The 19,635-nt window shown below is 47.6% G+C and overlaps 1 protein-coding gene across 1 annotated transcript in view; it reads right to left on the bottom strand.

The window, feature by feature from the left end:
• The window catches only part of KCNIP1 (potassium voltage-gated channel interacting protein 1), a 382,861-nt gene extending 380,006 nt beyond the window's left edge, over positions 1–2,855 (bottom strand). The window contains exon 1 of the mRNA XM_054488550.2: positions 2,378–2,855. Within this exon, the coding sequence (XP_054344525.1) occupies positions 2,378–2,465 (88 nt within the window). The 5' untranslated portion in view covers positions 2,466–2,855. The remainder of the gene's footprint in view (positions 1–2,377) is intronic.
• Positions 2,856–19,635: the final 16,780 nt, after the last annotated feature.

The raw sequence follows: 19,635 nt of genomic DNA, 5'->3' as shown, positions 1-19,635 counted from the left end.
TGATTCCCCCATCTCAGCACTCAGCGTGACATCCAGGGAGTATCTGCATGTGAGGTCTGGGTACCAATCAGACTGTAGGTGGGGACAAGTCCTCTTGATGGAGAGCTTGTGTCTTATTCATTCACATGTCTGTTGTCTTGCAATAAGCAAGGCACAGAGTAGGTACTCAGTAAACAAACTCTAAGCAAATGAACACAGGCAAATATGCAGAAGAAAATACCTTCCTGATCATTTATTCGAGTGGCCATCTACCCTCACTCTGTTTCTGTCCCTGTCTCTGTTTCTCTCTCTCAAATACACACGCACACAGAGTTCTTTGCACATGCTCTCTCTTTTGCCAGCTCGCTTTTTCAGTCACCCCTCTTGCTGCATAATGGTCTTCTGTGATCTCATTTCCCTTTTGGTGCTGCTTGGGGAGTACAGACTCACCTGCAGGAATGAGTCAGGAGCAACTGAGGAGCTCTGACCCTGGTCCTGCCAGGGGAATGGGTCAGGGTCCTTCTTTGCAGACCCATGTTCATATCAGCCCCGACCCCACCCTTACAACTGGTCACGGCAACACACTCCACAAAGGGATCCCCTAGCTAGGTGCCCTTGGATCTTTGCACCAGTGCTAGGAGGTAGACAGGCCGGAGGTAATGGACTCGTTCTACAGATGAAGAAACTGAGGCTCATGGAGGCTGTGACTTGCCCAGGTAGCAGAATCAGATTGAGACCTAGGTTTCCTTAGACTAAAGCTCTTTCTCCTGCACTTGTGGGAAACCCCCATGATCCCCCCACTCAGCACTCAGTATGACATCCAGGGAGCATCTGGGCTCCCAGTGTGGAGTCTGGGTCACCACTAGACTGCAGGTGGGGACAAGCCCTCCATAAGAGGCTGCGATGGGATGCTGCCCCACACCCATCACCGTCTTAGGTCCTGCTATCTGTAATGTGGAAAGAAAACCTTCCAGTTGTCTCTGAGGATTGAATGGGGAAACTTTGTGAAATTTCCTAAACCCTTTGCTTTCTCCTTCTCCAGGAGGTAAAGCCACTGAGAGCAACCACAGCTACACCTGTTAACCTCCTGTTCACCCCACTTCTGGCCTCCAGTAATTCTGCCAGGCAGCCTGGCCCTCCACATTGGGGGCTCAGCCCACTTGGGTATCTTGGAGGAGCAGCGCCCCATTTCAGAAGGAAGGTAGGGAAATAACAGGAAGGTCGGAACATCCCAAAGAAGGAGATAAACAGAATCCCATCATTCCCACCACCCACACATGCCACACAACATACACTGGGCCAGACCTGCTGGGCGGCAGGTACCTGAGCCATTCATGAGATCTGGCTGCATATAGCCTTTCTCTGCTCTCATTGTTATTTTGTAAAATCCCATCAAAGGTTTGTGGGCTCCTTCCCTGAATATTCTGCCTGCTGCTTCCAGTGCCTCTCCCCCCAGCCCCCAAAAGACTCTTCCTGAAAGACAGCATGAATATTTAAAGACGTTTTTTCAGCCAGTGGAACCACATCACGCTGCTGCTCTCCCTTGACATCATCTCCAGAAAGTTGGCCAGACCCCTCTGAGGGCCTCACCTTCCCTGGTGCCGAGTGTAAAATGGGGTTTGAGACACAGGACTGGGCCCTGAGGAGTTAGCCTTCTTTCTGCCTCCCGGCTGTGGGCCCATCTGGAGCTGCAGCCCTAATTCTGGTCCATAGCCACACTTTCTGGTCTGCCCAGACAGTTACTCCTGCAAACCACCTGCCACCCCAGTTCCTAGAGAAGCAGAAAAGACAGGCATGGACATAGGCATGAAATGTGGAGGGACAGGGATCTAAGAAAGCAGAACGATGAATGAAGCCCCAGAAGCACGAGACCCTGGAACCCTATGAGATGAAGCTCTTGGCACCTGAGGTGCAGAGCTGATCCAGTTTCTGAATCCACCAGGGCAAAGCAGATGCCGGCCCATCACCACCTCCCGCTGGCCCCCTCAAGCGTCTCTGTTCTGCAGAATTAGTCACAACCCACTGCATCAAATCTCTCTTTTATCAACAAAATACAAACCTCCATGGATAACTTCTTGAAACTCCTGTCACGCTAAGCCACTTCCAATGCTCTGGAAAGGGTTCTGTCCCTCTGCCTGCCCATAACCTATCAGCCACACACCACCAACTCCATTTCCAAAGTTCCAGGCAATTACAGCCAGCTGAGTTCCCTGGCTGGGTGCCTGCCTACTCAGAGCCAGGACCCAGGTTGTCAGCAACCTCGAATCCCAGCCACCAATTTCCCCAGCCTTTTCCAAGACCTGGGTGCACCAGAATGGCCACGCTCACCACACCGAGGCAATGCAACCAGCCAGGCCATATGAAGACAGAAAGCAAGGGTCAAGGCCAGTTTCCATACCTTTGCTGAGGGTCCCAGTGATGAGCTTAAAGATGGTCTGGGCAAATTTCACGAACCCAAGCTTGCATCTTTTGGAGCAGCCGCTCATGGTGGCGGAGGGGAGCCAGGCTCTGCTGTCAGCACCCAGAAGGGACAGCACCCACCTTGTGCACCCCAGGAACTTGGAGCCTGCCTGGATGAATGAACCCTGAGTGACGGATGCAGCCCCGAAGCCAGGCTCCGGGAACAGCACAGCTGCCTCTGCAGTGAGTCTGGCTTCTGCATCCAGAGAGCCTGCAGGGCAAACTCTCCCTCCCTCTCTCCACCCACTTCTGCTGTCCACTTAAGTCCTCGCCACAGGAGGACCTCAGGATGCCGGGGCCGGGACAGCACTGCCGGGGCACAAGGTACTCCAAGGGAACCGAGGAGGAGAGTGAAGCTGAGCAGAGCAGGGAGGGAGGAGCTGGAGCTCTCCCAGGCTTTGCTGACTGTCTTTCTTACATGGCAGTGGTAATGTAGCAATTAATACTCAAGTCAGAAGGGAGGGGACTGCTACGCAGAAAACACTCAGCCCCACGGCCTCCCACACTCGCTCTCCCACTCTTTCCTTCCTGGTTAATCTGATAGATCAATTCTCTGTGCCTTGATCAGGATCTGGAAGAACTCCCCGCAGAGCAGAAAGTGGCTGTCAGCACTCAGCAGAAAGTTTGTAGGCAGCCTCAGAGTGGCCTGATTTGCATCTTGGAGAAGCTGGGCTGAGTGCTGAGCCTCCGGGGAGCTGGCCTGTGAACATCGGACAGACAGACAGAGCCTTCGCAGCCTGTCCAGTAACCTTGGCACCAACAGCAGGTGCTGTCTGCCTTCCTGACTTGGAAAGGACAATGCCCCTGACCTCCTCCTGCTCCAGGCATCCTGGACTCAAAGTCAGACTACTGAATTCCATCCTCCACCCCTGCGGAGCAGGCACGAGTCTGTGCTCTCTCACCGGGATGGGAGACGAGTGCAATTAGGGCTTTTCTTGATTGAGATAGTATTCCTCAGAAATGTCATAAAGGAATGACCGAGATTCATGTAATTAGAATACACTGCAATATTCTTAACAGTGAAACTGCAAGGCATTATGCAAATGTGAAGTCCAGCTATTGCTCCATAAAAAACCTGGCTGCCATTCAGTACTATAGGCTGCGTGAGTTGGAAGGGACCTTGGTGGCAGGGACATCTCATCCCACCCCCTTCACCAGGTGTGAACCTCCCCCAAAACAACCCTGCTTTGCTTTCTTCAGAAAGTCCTTGTGGGCCCTGGCCATTCACAGCACATCTGTGAATGCAGTGTGGCTACTTGTGAACAGCGGATATGAAACACCTTCATCTGAATAAGGCTATGCCTTGGAAAGTCTCTTCTTCTGCCTCAACTGTCTCCCTTTGATCTGCTTCTCTGGGATGTTCAAGAGGAATCCGTTGCTTAAGAGACAGAGAATTGAGACTGCCAGTTGACAAAATGCCAGATAAGCCAGAACTCATGTATCAGGTCTGATTTTTACCCCATGTTCTGGGAGTCAATGTGGAAGTGAATCTTGAAGAAAGAAACTTCAGCCCTCAGAGTGCTCATCAACAAATTTCAGCTCTGAAAAGAGGCCTGGGAGACAGTCTGCAAACTCAGAGCCTTCTCAAAGCCCCAAAGCCCTCAAGCCTTCCCAGCATGGTAGGAGTCAGAGCATATATAACAGAAGTAGCTCTAGCAGGAAATACCCCGTTGTGCTGGATGTCTTAGGGCTTAAAATTGCTGTGTTATTCACTCTCTGTCTTAAGAGTTGAAGGTCCCAGTTAAAAGGCACATGGTGGCTGGGTGCAGTGGCTCACACCTGTAATCCCAGCACTTTGGGAGGCTGAGGTGGGTGGATCACAAGGTCAGGAGATGAAGACCATCCTGGCTAACATGGTGAAACCCCATCTCTACTAAAAATACAAAAAAATTAGCCGGGTGTGGTGGTGTGCACTTGTAGTCCCAGCTACTTGGGAGGCTGAGGCAGGAGAATGGCGTGAACCTGGGAGGCGGAGCTTGCAGTGAGCCAAGATTGCACCACTGCACTCCAGCCTGGGCGACAGAGTGAGACTCTGTCTCAAAACAAAAAAAAAAAAAAAAAAAAAAGGCACATGGTGTCTGAGAGTGTTAACGGCACTTAGCCTAGCCTTTGGTTCACTCATTCACTTATCCAATATTTACTGAACTCCCAGTATGTAGGAAAGAGCTGAGCACCCAGGCTGCAGAAAGGGCTGAGCCAGACAAATGAGACGACAAGGTCAGAGCCCTCATGGACTTACAGAGGAGGAGATTCACCACGAGACACTCAGTCCTTGTTGAGAATCAGTTCATCTAACTAACTTCTTTCACTTTGCAGAATCTTAGTGGGATTGAGGCATGAGGCAGGTAGGTGTTAAGACGGTCATGGAGCATGACCTGGCAGGAAAGGAGTGGGCAAAGAGCAGGCAACCTGGGCACCATGGAGGAGAAGGATCGGAGACAGAAAGTTTGGAAGGGAGGGTGTGGGACCCATCTGATCATTTTACCAACAATAATACTGTCCTCTGAATAGGTGAGTTCACTTTGCAGGACACAGGACTCTCAACTATGCCCAGTTGCTCCTCTCTTCCATCCCACCAGAGAGGGTAAGACCAAAAATTGAGAAGCCAAAGGAAAAAAAGCTGTGACCATAGTGATATGAGGTGATCCAGAACTCAGTCTTCAGCCTGGAAATCTGGCCAGGAATCCTGCTGGAGGAATGGCTCCCACAAGACAGTTAGCAGCCTCTGTTCAGGGAAGATAAGAGATGTCCAGGGTGAATCTGCATTTGGGCCCCAGCTCAGGAATCTGGAATCCCAACATTTGACCATATTTTGGGAAAGAAACAAAGGCATATGTTGTTTGATCTGACAAATCCTATGAACTTCCCATAACTCCTCCAAGCCAGATGTGTAATGGATAAGAGCACAGATCTTCGCACTAGGTATTTACTGACTCACTTGTTCATCCTACACATGCATATTCAAAGTATATGATTATCATGGACTCTGTTCCAGGTGCTGAGGATACAGTGGTAGATAGAACAGACAAAGTCCCTGGGCTTATTGACATTATATTCATGTGGTCCATGAATAGAAGTAGTCAACAAATGGGCCTCTATGCAAGAGATAGTGCTTTAAAGAAAAAGAAAACTGATCAAATGGATAGAGAGTAACAGGAGTTCTGATTTCACATAGGGCCACTGGGGAAGGCTTCTACTAAAATGACATTTGAGCAGAGACCCAAACCAGTATACAGCTCTCTGGTGGGTGGAAGAATAGTTAAGGCTGAGAGAATAACAAGCGCAAAGGCCAAAGACAGCCCTGAGCTCAATCCTGGGGTTGAGTTCAACTCAGCAGCTGTTGAACAAACAGGTTAGCCTCACTGAGCCTCAGCTTTTTCTTCTGTAAAATGGGAATAATAATCCTTATCTTGTAAGGTCTGGGGAAGGTTTAAATGAAATTAATGTGCTTAATATAGCGGCTAGCATAGTATATGGCAGAGGTTATTATGTCAATGGCAAAGGTTATTGCTGCTGCTCCGACCTCTCCTACTGTTGATGCTGATGCCATTGCTGCCCCAACCCCAAAACAACCCCCTACCATCTATGTGACTAGACAAGAAACATTCTCTATCAGTCTGGAGTCATGAACACCTGCTATGTGCCCAGTCCCAGGCAAATGCTGTGGAGGGCTCCAAAGGAAGTGTGAGATGGGATCGCTGCCCTCACATGAAACCATTATAAAACACTGTTTTTATCAAGGGAGGGGTAGAGAATTCCAGAAGAGGAAGAGAAGATTGAGATCACTGAAGCTGCGGTGAGTGGAAAAGAACTCACAGAGGTGGAAACCAAGCAGGCACAGAAAAAGGAAGGTGAAAATAAATAGAGGCTGTGCAGGTGAGACTTTATAATTGTTCGAAATTATGCAGCCAGCTCTTTGATTTTTATCTCTCCTAGCAGCAAGCATTTTGGATTCTCCTCTGATCTCTGCAAGGCATCATGTGTTTGAACTCAGCCTTGGACAAATAAGTCAGGCCCAGAGAGGGTCAGCAGTATCCAAAATACCACACAGCAAAATCCCCCCAATACATGGGCAAGGAACTCAGTGTGCCAAGAACATTCCCAGCAAAGGAAGGCAAGGTGTGCCAGTATGCAGTTCATGATAGAAGAGTACAGGAGAGAATCGTGCTCTGCTCAAGGAATGTGCTATTCTGCAAATAAAGAACAGGGAAGAGGATTTACATAGCACCCGAGACCCTAGAAATGAGACCATCAGAAGGCATGTGTTAGTCAGCCTCTGGGTCACAGATGTGCGTTATCCAAAGGAACTTGGGAAGTCAGAGTTTTCTCTCCACCTGAAACGTTTATGGGAATCTTCACACCCCAGTTCCAGGCGGAAGTAGGACAAGCAGACGGGGGCTCCAGCTGGTGTCTGGGCCTGGGAAAGTGCTCCGACTTCTAGTGCAAGGCTAAGAGAGGACAAACATGCTGTCCTTCAGAAGGTTGAAAGGCTGTCCTCCTCAATGATGATAATGATAGTATCATTCACCAAGTTTCTTCCCCGTGCAGGTGACTGTTCTAAGTGCGTACACACCTTAAATCTTTATTATAGCCCTATGAAGTAGCTATTACGATATTATCTATTCTATAGGTTAGGAAACAGAGGCCCAGAGAGGGAAAGTAACTTCCTGATGGTCACACAGCTGAAGCTGAATTTGAATCCAGGATCATTTGACATTTGACTCTAAAATTTACAAAAACTTATTTGATATCTCACCAGGGCTCAAAATTAAAGTGACTTACAGTGTTAGAGAGGTATATTTTGCATCGATATTGGAAGAAATTAGTAACTGTCTATTAAATCATACACTCTCCATCCCTGGATGCATCGCGGAGCGAGATTGAAGATGTTTGTCCTGGAAAGAATTCCCTCTAAGGCCAGAGCTGTGGCGTGGGAGGGGAGGCAGCGAATGACTAGACGAGGGATCAGTCACTGTCCAGCCGGGAGAAAAAGACCATAGCAGCCAGTTTAACAGAGAGGATTTCACATAAAGACTTGTTAAGCTAGCATTGGAGGACCACAGGAGGCTAAAAGGAACACTGAGGAATCACAGAGGTAGGAACTGCAGGAAGCAGCTACCACTCCCAGAGTTGGGTGGGGGTGAGTAGAGGACAAAGGAAATCAAGACTGGAATCCCCTGGACCTAGAACTTCAGCAAAGGGACCCAGGGAGGCAGAGGCAGTGCCTGCTGGCTGGTGCTGATGTCTCTGAGGTTGTGTGATGAGCTTCATTCTGGGAGTTAAAGAAAGAAAAACACTACGAACCGGAACCAGCTGCTGCAGCTGGAACGTATTGATGCTAGGGTCAAGAACTATTGCAGTGGAGATGCAGGCAGAAGTGAACTAGAAAAAAGCGCTCTTCTTCCAGCCTGCACCTCTCTCCCCGCATAGTGACAAAGCTTGTCACACGGCTGCCTGCAAAGCAGAAATGAGCAGAGCAGAGAAGGGAGCCCTGAAACCTGAGTGTTGAAGGGCTTAAAAACCAGCACCGTCTAGATGTCTTCCTTCCAAAAATCTAGAGCTTTTTTCTCCTCATGTGTTCATTCAGCAAATATTTATCCGACACCTACTATGTGTCAGCCATTAGGGATATGCTGGTAAATAAGACAAAATCCCTTGCCTCATGGAAGTTGCATTTTACAGGCTGAACAGGGGAGGGGGTACTCAGGTCACAAACAAACAAATTCATAAGGTAGAGAATTTCAGGCAGTGAAAATACTGATGAAATGAAGAGTGTCTGGTCTGTGTTTTCTAATGAGCAGGATAGGGCTCTCTCAGAGTTTGCTGGTCAGCTCATAGAAAAACTACAAAGAGGAAAGAGGCAGGTTCCATGGGGGTCATGATCATTGTCATAATCATTATAGAAATATCACTGTGATGTGTTACTCTGTTGCCAGATGCTGTTCTGGGTGTTTTATTTGGATTAGCTCATCCTAGTCCTGTAACAAGCTCATGAAGTAGGTATTAGTATTTATTAAACCCATTTTATAGATAAGGAAATGGAGGCTTAGGCAAGTTATGTTATTTGCCCCGGTGGGAGGGAATCACACATTAATCAGTGTGATTAATGACTGATTGGAGGAAAGCATGGGGGAAGCAGAGGGAGGCAAAAGCCATCAGTAGTTCTGGAAACAGAAACAGGAAAGGTATAAAGAGAATCTGGTCTGGGAAGGGAGACAGTTACAGATTTTGTATGTCTTGGGAAGACAAACATCCAGCTGGTAGATGGAAATGAAGATGAGGAACTCAGGAGAGCAGGTAGGAGCTAGAATTCTCATAAATAAATGATTTTTGTTGCTGCTAAGGAAGAAAATAAATGTGGCATCCCGGCAGGCCAAATATATTAGCATTTAAATACAGGCTTACACAGGTGGGTTAAAAAAAAAGCAATTTCCTAAGAATTAAATCAGATTTTGTTTCTTCTCTAAGTCTTAGAAAAATCAGTTCTGCTTGAGTGTGGTCCTCAGAGAGGGATTCTGCCTTGCTCTAGGGGCAGGCTAGCTCCACGTTCTCAGTGGGACTCTATGTCTTCTTCCCATTATAATTACAAGAAAATGATGCCTAAGAAGCCGAGGGCAATTCATTAGCACTGTTTGCTGGCGTTTCGAAGCCTCATTTGTTTTGAGAGAAGGGCGCCTCATGTTGAGGTCTAGTTGCACTCCGCACTCAGCTGTATCAGCAAGTCTTCAGGGGCCGGCTAGGCGAGGTAGAGAAACCTTGGTTTTGCCATGGAAGTGATCAGAAGGTCCAATGTGCAGCTGCTGGTACTGCCAGGGCAGAGATGGGAAGAGACCAAGTTGGTCCTTGAAGCAGACCTTTCTCCTTCTGTTGCCTCCAAATGCCCAGGGTCTTTATACCACTCATTGCTGCCTGTTGACATGTCCTTCCCAATTCTGCCTTTTCTGCTCTTGTTGCATGCTATGCTAAAAACTGGACTCAGTCCTGGAGCACTGTATATGGGGGCTTCTTTACTGTGTGATCATGGAAAGAGAAGAACTGCCTTAAATTGGATACCAAAGGCCACAGGTATGGACACTGGCTGGTCCCGGAATGGGACCAAGAGAAAGCCCTACAAGACAGACTAATTTATATCTTACATCCACTTTCTCCTCTGTTTTCTAGAGTCATGAAAAGCAGGACATGGCCGCATAAAGTAGAGAGATTAGGGCAGCGATCCCAATTCCTAGATGCAAATTGATTCTTGATGCTACTTTTCTGTCACTTTCCCATCAAAATATACCTGACCTGTGTTCCAGGTGCTCTGCTCTTTCCAAATGGCCCAGCTGGCTTCTTCCACACCCTCTGTCTCCAGGAACTGCATCATCAGTGTCCCAGAGCACCCAGGTCAGAACAGTGGGAGTCATTCACAACTCGCTCCTGTTACTTCTACCTCCTTCATGTTTCTCTGATCAGCCCATTTCCTAGAAATCACATGCAAGGTTTTCTCAAAGTATGGCCCAGGGTCCTTGTAGTGGATTGAATGGTGGCCCCCAGAAAGACATGTTCACAGCCTGGAACTTGTGAACATGGTGACTTATTTGAAAAAGGAGTCTTTGCAAATATAATTAAGCGTCTTGCAATAATAAGATCATCCTGGATTATCTGGCTAGTCCCTAAATCCAATGACAAGTGTCCTTTCAAGAAACAGAAGATAAGGAAGACAAAGGAGGAGGTGGCAATGTGAACACAGAGGCAGAAATGAAAGTGATGAAACCACAAGTCAAAAAATGCCTGGAGCCACCAGAAGCAGAATTCCCCTGAGAGCCTCAGGAGGGAACACCACCTGATTTTGGACTTTCACGCTTCAGGACCATGAGAAAAAAATTTCTGTTGCTTTAAGCTACCCAGTTTGGGGTAACTTGTGACAGCAGCCACAGGAAACTAATATGGTTTATTTAAATCATAATTAGTTACAGGAGTTACCAAAAATGTGGGTTTCAGGGCCCATGCCCTGACACTAGGAGGACTGACTCTCAAATTTCAGCAAGCATCACAATCGCTTGGGAACCTGGTAAACTGCTGAGTCCTGGGCCTGCTCAGAAAACTAGCCTCTGGGCATGGGCCTTGGAATCTGTATTTTAATAAGTCCTCCAAGTAATTCTAAGGACAGGGACTATGACCTTTTCATCTGGTACCCCAGTGCCTGGCACAAAGCCCAGGGCAGAAGAGGAGTAAGAAAGTTAACTGGAGGAATGAATAAGTGACATTTAGAATCACACAACTATGGCTTCTGACTACATAGAGACAGAGTCATCAAGCCTATTCAGCAGCTGGAGAGAATGATGTTCCCCACCTCCTTCCCTAAAAGACATCTTTCTTGGTCTCCTGACTGACAAGGGCAATCATTTCATGTAGCTGTGGAGGAAGGGAACTTGTGTCTGTGTACCTACTAAGTGCCAAGCACCATGCCAGGCAAGTTCATCTCACAGAATAGTGAATGGACTCCACCCTTCTCAAGTCCCAACACAGTGCTGGCTGTGGAGAGCTTGTAGAGACTGTGATAATCAGACAAAAGTTCTCTGGTCCTGGAGTAACAGGTGGACATGGAAGAAGGCAGAACCAGGCCCCAGGGGAAGGGATCAGGGAGAAGCTGCTAATGGAGCCTCCCATTCCCAGCCCTGTCTTCTGGGTCCCAGAGTCTGATCTAACTGACATCACAGCCCTGGAGCTGATGAAGACATCACCTCCATGGCTGAGAGGCTGAGTGTTGGACAGCGGGGCTGGGAGTAGAGCCTGATCTCTTTTATTCCCCCACAAACCATCATGTCCTTCTCCTACCCCAAGACCTCCAGTGACCTCCCATTGTCATTCCAACAAAATCCGACATTCTTACTGGGACCCACAAAGCCCTGGGTGACCAGGTCTCAGTTGCCTCTCCATTCTCACATCTCTCCCCCTCCCTCACACCCTTCCAGCCCTTCTGGCCTTCTTGTTTCTCGTCACACAGGCCAAGCATGCTCCAGATGTAGAGCCTCTGCATTGCTCTTCCTCAGCCTGGAACATTCTATCCCCAGCCAAGCTGATTCACGCTTTTTTGAGGTCTTTGCTCAAACATCACATCCACAGAGAGGTCTCTCCGACATGCATTAGAAAGGCACTCCCCAGTTTATCTTTCCTCAGAGTATGTGCCACTCCCTGCCTCTCTGTTATATATTTGTCTGCCTAGTATCTGCTCCCCTACTAGCCTGCACGATCCAAACAGCAGGGACTTGGGCTGTGTTCTTCCACACTATCCCCAGCGCCTAGGGTGGCATGAGCCTTTCAGTAGTGGATCTGAAAAATGTATGTTGAAAGCGTAAACCAAAAATAAAATTCTAAGCCCCACCAACTCACTGAATGAAACTTCTCAGCGAAGGGGATCCAACTAAACCTGAAAAACTAGTTTGGACCATGACAAGCAGTCGGGGGAGCTGTTGGACATGCCTTATTATATATACCCTCCTCCCTTTAGAGTTCAGGCACAAAACTGACCCATTAAACATCAAAATAGAGACCCTAAGACAGACAGAAGAGACTCTCTGCAACAATAAGATACCAAATTCCAACCTGACTCTAGCATCACATGACAGATAGCAGGCCCTGAAATAAACCAAAGTATTTTACCCCAAAATATATTTCTTTGACATCTTTTGAAATGATCCTGCAAAACTGTCTTTTGTGGGGAAAATTTACATTCTGTAGAGAATCCCTTTTCCTTTCCGGGTCTTTTTCTGGTCCAGAAGAGATTGGCTGAGAAGTACCTTTCCATGGTCTGAATAAGAAACATTTGTCATCTATTTCCTCTGGGGCAGCCATCAATGAGACTTCATCTACATAATAAGAACCTTGGTCTCTACAACCCCTTATCTTAACCCAGACACTCATTTCTATCGATTCCAAGTCTTTAGATAACAATTTAACTCTCAACCAGTTGCCAACCAGAAAAGCTTTGAATCCACCCATGGCCTGTGAGCCATTCCCCACCCCTCAAGTTGTCTCACCTTTCTGGACCCAACCAATGTATGCCTCACATGTATTGACTGGTGTCTTCAGTCTCCCTCAAACATGTAAAACCAAGCTGTAACCCCACTACCTCGGGCACATGTTCTCAGGACCTCCTGAGGCTGTGTCATGGGTTATAACCCGTAACTTTGGCAAAATAAGCTTCTGAATTGACCGACCCCTGTCTCAGATACTTTTTGTTTTACAAAGGAAAGAATGCCCACCTCCTCACTGTTGGACAGTTGGCCCGTCCCTCTCTTCAGGAAAGTAGGCTCCCTCCTGCCTCCTGTGTACTTTGGGCTCCAGATGTTCCAGTAGCCACACTCTGTAAAACAAATCCACCTGAACATGCTTGAAATCTGGGTCTGTTCAGGACCTCGCCTAGTTTAGAGCAATACTGAACCTGGATAATAAAGGTTTTGGAGCCTATGGGAGTAGAATTCAAAGCATGCTTTGAGGTATGAATCATGATGGTTGCCTTGATAAACAACAGCTGTCAGAGGACACAGAAAGGTAAAAAGGGCTTAGAAAAGAGGAGAGGGAGGCTGGCCTCAAGTTATTGCAAAGAACCATAGGGATTTTAGGAATACGCAGGTCTAATATTTGACTTGAAGTTGTTTGTGTAACCATTCTTTAGGTATGTGCACATAACCCAGTTATTCCAACCCATTAAGTCTTTATTTCCTTGTCTTTAAAATGCAGCTAAGACCCCCTACCTAGTGGAACTGATGCCTGCATAGAACAGGGGGGGTGACCAACTGCCCTGGATTTCTCAGGACTAAGGGTTTCTAGGGATGCAGGATATTTTGTGCTAAACAGAGACAATCCATAGCACAGAAAAGCCCTTGAACAGAGCACCAGACTCTCTCAACAACAATAATAATGCCAGTGGAGAGCCTGCATTATTTTAACTAAAGTTCTATACTGCTTTCAAATTTGTGGTCACTTGCATTTTACATTTTACAACATACATTGTCACAAAAGACCCCCAATCCTTTGTGGCACTAAAGTCTGGTGATAGAAACAGTAAAGGGGTAATTAGTCATGGGTACCCAGTCCCTTTGGCTTTTATGTTTTCTTCCCCTGTCCCCCCACCCGTCTGGGTCTTGTCCCCAGAGATCCATTTATGGAGAATATAAGAGCTGCCCCTGCTGTTCACAGTCAGACAACAGACCATCTCCTAACACCTTCAAGGCTACCCACCGAGAAAGGGTGAAGAAAGGCCTCATGATGAGGTCAAACCACAGGTAGCTCCAGGCCTATGTCAGAGCAACCCCTCCAGAAATTCATCCAGAGCCGGTGAAGGAGGGAACTTGGAGAGGAAGTATATCGGTTAAGTAAGAGTCCCTTTAAATATTCATCTCCATTTTGGTAATTACATCACTGCCTGGATAGGCTGGCAGAGTCCTGGGCAGCTAATGGACTGACTGGAGATGATGGAAAGTTTGCCCTGGGTCCCAGAGTGGGGTCCCTGAGTAGGCGCTGTTTCCCACACTCTGGTGCAATGCTCACTGCAGATCCGAGAAAACCACCCTTGTCATTGTGCCCAGGGCCTCAGATGGCGAAATCAACTCAACTCTTAGTGGAATTCCAGCCCAGTGCCAAGCTGGAGCGTTCTGGGAAGGGCAAGAGGCAAGAGGCACTCCAGATGAGAATCCAGGTTTTGGGGTGACTTTACTTCATTTTTCTCTATCTGGCCTGCAAGCTTGCTCATGACAGAGAAGGCTTCTCTTGCTCCTTTTATGCACATGCCCGCCGCACCACCCCTGTCCAGGTTATCTCCCTGCCTGAAGAATGCCAACATCCTTCACTTTTGTATCATCCTCATGTTCCTGTGAGCAAAGGAAAGGCAGGCCCCTTCACCTGTACAAGTCTCAATTTCTTTGTCTGTGATATGGTTGGAAAAAGAGCTTCCAGGTTGTATATATCCAGGTGAAGTGTAAATGAAATAATGTACGGTCTCCCACCATATAATAACATTTCAGTCAACATTTGACCTCATATATGAAGGTGGTCCCATAAGACTATACTACTGTATTTTCACTGTACCTTCTCTATGTTTAGCTGTGGTTAAATAGACAAATATTCACCATTGTGTTACAACCACCTGCAGTATTCAGGACAGTCCCATGCTGTGCAGGTTTGTAGCCTAGGAGCAACAGGCTGTACCAGAGAGTCCAGGTGTGTTGTTGAATATGCCACCTAGGTGTGTGTACGTGCACTCTGTGATGTTCACACAACAGCAGATTCGCCTAAGGACACATTTCTGAGAACACATCCCTGCTGTTAAGTGATGCATGACTGTATGAGAATTTCGTTCCTAATCGTAAATTGTCACACGAGCATGCAGTGGTATACTGAGTGAGAGGCAGTGCCTTCTGGTGGTGAAGAGCCCAGTTTCCATACCTTCCAGCTATGTGATTTTACACAAACTGAACCTCATAAGCCTCAGTTTCCCCATCTGTAAAATGGGAATACTAATGTTACCTACATCATATGATGTAGTTAATGAGAAATGTGTGTCAGGACCCACCATGTAATAAGGCTTGGACCATGGTAGCTGTCATTATTCTCACTATTGTCATAACGATGATCATGAATCCTACTAGAGGCATGAAGGAACACAGACCCGTGACAAGCCCCTCCAAGGGGTTATATCCCAGAATCACCAGGAGTCTGGCATTCTTGCCCACAGCTCTACTCCCAAGATCCTCGTATCTCTGTCCCTGGAAGCGAGTCTGGGATTTGGATGTCCTTGGACTACAGAGCTTCCCTGCAGGAGGGCAGAGGACTGGACACAAGTGGACTTGAGGAGTTCCCAGGCTCCTTTGCATCTGTGGCTTCAGCTCAGGTTGGGAAGGGTATGGGTTGTGTGTCTCCAAAGTGTCAATAAAGGACTTAATCACAGGACAAACCTCTATTAAGATCCTGCCATGACAAGGGAAAAATGCTTGAGCTTGGCTCCACGCCTTCCATCAGGGAGCTCAGGCCGTCAAAATGGCTGCGAGGGGCTGGGTGCAGTGGCTCATGCCTATAATCCTAGCACTTTGGGAGGCAGAGGCAGATGGACCACCTAAGGTCAAGAGTTTGAGACTAGCCTGGCCAACATGGTGAAACCCTGTCTCTACTAAAAATACAAAAATTAGCTGGGCATGGTGGTGGGTGCCTGTAATCCCAGTTACTTGGGAAGCTGAGGTAGGAGAATCACTTGAACCCAGGAGGCAGAGGTGGCAGTGAGCCGAGATCATGCTACTGCACTGCAGCCTAAGCAACAGAGCAAAAACTCTATCTCAAAACAACAACATCAACAACAACAACAAAATGGCTGCGAGGTAGAACAATGAGAGGCATTGGAACCCCTCTCTAAAGCCCCCCACAGGATCCCCTGCAGTGGTGTCTGTCCCTTTCAGTTCTTGCTCATTCCTATCTCTTACCCATATGGATGGAAGGTCCAGAGATAAACAAAAATGTTGTCAGGACAAAGAAATTACTATCTCAACAGCTGGCACCTGCCTTCCTCTTCTGGAAGGAATTGTGTTTGTCGAGGGATGGATCATGATGGTCACCTTGATAAACAACAGCTGTCGGAGGACACAGAAAGATGAAGAGGGCTTAGAAAGAGGAGAGGGAGGCTGGCCTCCAGTTATCAAAAAGAGCCAAAGGGCTTTTAGCAATTTTCAGGGCTATTATTTGACTTGAAGTTGTTTGTGTGGCTATGAAGTAACCCCCTTTGTCTCCTCAGACCTCCTGTGAAGTCAGCTACACACAAGGGACTGGTCAGGTTTTTAAAAGTGTAAATTCAGAAGAGAGATTGAATGAAAATTCAGATGCTTTTGATGCAGAATGGACCAATACACAAAGGAAGCCAGTCAGCTAAACTGGCCTAGTTCAGGGAAGCAGGCACTCAGGACTCCAGGTGACTGGGGAAACCCCACCCTACACATACTACCATCTGCCTTAACACACACATACACACACACACACACACACACACACACACCCCGATACAATAGCAGATAAATCAGCAAAAGAAGGGGTCCACTATTTGGTGTGAGGACATTCTGGCAAAATCCACTTGAGTTTTATAGGATAAGGCATCTTAGCTGACTTCCAGATTTTAAAAATAATAGATACTAACATCAACTTGCATACTATACTGTCCAAAGTGCTTTCCCATGTTTTCCTCCCTTTTAATCCCAGCAATTTTAGTTTCCATTTTCCGACAAGGAGACTGCAGCCCTGAGAAGTCATACTGCTCACTCACAGCGACACGGGCCAGGGTCTGCTCCCCACTGCTGTGGGAATCTTTGCTGACTCAGTAGAGCTCAAGCATCTGGTTGCAATAGTTTTCTGATGGTTAAGATGCTAAGTAGCTCCAAAAATACTTTGGGGTGATTTCCAGGAGGCTAAGCTAAGTCTGAAAATGGGGCTCAATCTCTGTCATGACCTACCCCTCACCCCCAACCAGGGCAGGGGCTGCGACAAACCCAACCCAAGGCCCAGCAAGGGGAGCAGAGTGTGTGCTTGGTCTGGCAGAGAAAGGATGGGAAGGAGGCTACCTCCAGCAGGGAGGTCTGCGGGGGATCACATGGGCCCAGACCCCAGAGATCTGCATGTGTACAGATGGGGGAGTTTTGGGTTCAGAGCCAAGGACCTCAGAAGAGTGAGCATTTCAAAAGATCTCTGCTAGGGAGCCAGGACTGCCCTTGGGACCCACAGAAATGGACTATTTTTGATGGGGAGAAAGTCCTGCAGAGGTCACCCTGTGCCTAGGTTGGAGATGTTTTCTGTGCTGCCCCCACTGCCTCACTAGAGGGAGCTCAAGCTCCCATTTCTACCATCAGCCCACCTGGCCAGGTGAGGTTTCCCTTCTGCCCCAAAGAGGATGTGGGTCAGGGGGCTTGGCAGAGGCAGCTCTCCCTCCCAGTGATGGGGAGGTCTCAGTGAACTTTGGGAAATGTTTTCAGGAGTCACAGGCAGCAAAGGCTAGATTTGACTATAAAATGAGTGTTGTTTCTACTCATAGTTTGCAAGACTCTGCAAGCCTCACTCGGAACCTGATGGTCTGTATCCCACCCTCAACCTGCTCCCCCATCCCCAGGTTCAGAGTTCTTCTCAGCAAGTCCTGCTAAGTACAGAGACCAGAGACCCAGACACAGGGATGGGAGTGGGGAGAGGCAGAGGGCATTCAACTGGGCCAAGGTCACCATAAGAAATATCCCCCTCTCTGGATAACCAGGATTTATTTCTGGACACTTCATACTATTCCGGCCTCCAACCCTCTGCTGGATTCCTTCTGCCCAGCCATGTGCTCAAGAACAATGATAAAAACCATCACCCCTCAAGGAGGCAGTATGAGTGGTGCTGAGACCTAATCTCCCCCCACTGGATGTGATGGTCATGAGACCAGAAACCTTGTCTGTCTTGTGTACCACAAAACCCTCAATGCCTAGAATAGAGCCTGGCGCACCGAGAGCATTAAATATTTTATGAGTAAACTAATGGCTCCTACCCTTACTGCCTCTTTAACCTTGGACAAGTTACCTCATCTCTTTGGGTCTCAATTCTTTCCTCTGTAAAATGGGACAAAAATATACTTACTAGACATGGTGGTGACGAGGATTACATGAGAGAATCAGCTAAGGCATCCAGCACGGCATTTAGTTAGAAGTAAGCCTCGATAATAACAGCTAAAATCTCATTTGGAATTCATCTGCGTCAGGGTGAGAGTGAGAGAACCTGTTATCTCATATAATCTCATATAATCCTTCCAGGAGTGCAGTTCTATTATTATCTTATTTTTACAGTTGAGGACACTGAGGCATAGCAAAGTTCAGTGATGAGTTCCAAGTCCTTTTGCTGGTAAGTGGCAGTGGAACTCGATTCTTAAGTTGAGGCCATCTGACTCTGCAGCTTTGCTTTTACGCTTAGAAACTGCTTGCTTAGTAGAGCCCTCTTGGATCTGATACTCTGCAACTGACAATGCACTGTTTTGGTTGTCTCATGCAGAGAACAAGGCAAACCTCCAAACACCCTTTCTGTATCTGACAATTGCTTTTGGCATCTTTGATCCCAAGCACCCAAGAGGTGAGTTGCCCAAGGATCCAATGATCAATGGTCAGCTGTCTGATACGCTGTGGTGTAGAAGCAGGATGGGGTCAAGGGGTGTGCAGTCCACATCGGGGGCTCTCAGCCTGCAGAGCCCCAGTAGCATGCAGTTCTCTGGTCAAGTACAAATACCAGTGCCCCTCCTCTTCCATTTTACAGAAGAGGAAACTAAGTCTCAGAGAGACAGTGACTTGCATCTTTAACAAGCACCCTGGGCCATTCTGATGCAAGTACCCCTCCTATCTTTGGAAATTAAAACACAAAAGCAAAAACTAAAGAACTACCACATAGGCACTTACCCTAGGGTGATCTGTTTACTGGGAAGAGAGGGGACAGCCAGCCCTGTTTTGGCTTTTCAAGAAATAGGAAAATGCCAAAGAAATGTCAGTCTCCCACCCATGGCTGATTCCCCATTCCTCCTGCCTTCCATCATTAGGGGACCACCCCTGTGGTCTGCCCTCTAAGGAGAGTGCTGAGTTGGCTCTGAGGCAGCACCCTACCCTGCAGAGAACACGAAGCCTGGAAAAAGGGAAGGAGTGGAGACTCTGAGCTCCTCCCTGTGTCCTCACTTCTCTACCTCCCTTCCCTTCCACTGGAAAAAAAGAAAATTGCCAAGTAATTGCTCCTCTACAACCCCTGCTGGTCCTCAGTCATTTCTTTCTTGCTGAGATTATAATTAGGGATCAGTAAATTTAAATGGGAAATCTGTGAGCAGCACAGAGCCTTCATTTGTCAAATGCTGTTTCTTGCACCCTGCAAATGGTGCTCATATTCAGCTGTGGGCAGCGGTGACGAGGTGAGGTCCCCAAGTCAGGAGGGGTTGTTAAGTCAGAGAGCACAGCCCCTTGACTCTTGGCAAGGGTACAGGAGCACCAGCAACATGGATAAGCATTTACTCTGTGCCAGAGCCTGGGCCAGGTACTTTCTAAACCTGATTTTACCACATCTACACTTGGAGGTAAGCGCTAGTTTTATTCCTATTTTATAGAAGAGGACACTAAGGTCCAGAATGACAGTGACTTGCCCCAGGCCACACTATGGGAACTTGAAGCCCCATGTGACTGAGCT

Source organism: Pongo pygmaeus, chromosome 4, assembly GCF_028885625.2.
Source record: "Pongo pygmaeus isolate AG05252 chromosome 4, NHGRI_mPonPyg2-v2.0_pri, whole genome shotgun sequence".
In the NCBI taxonomy this organism is placed as follows: domain Eukaryota; kingdom Metazoa; phylum Chordata; class Mammalia; order Primates; family Hominidae; genus Pongo; species Pongo pygmaeus.
Note: the sequence above shows the minus strand (reverse complement) of the source record. Positions and strands in the feature narration are given on the sequence as shown.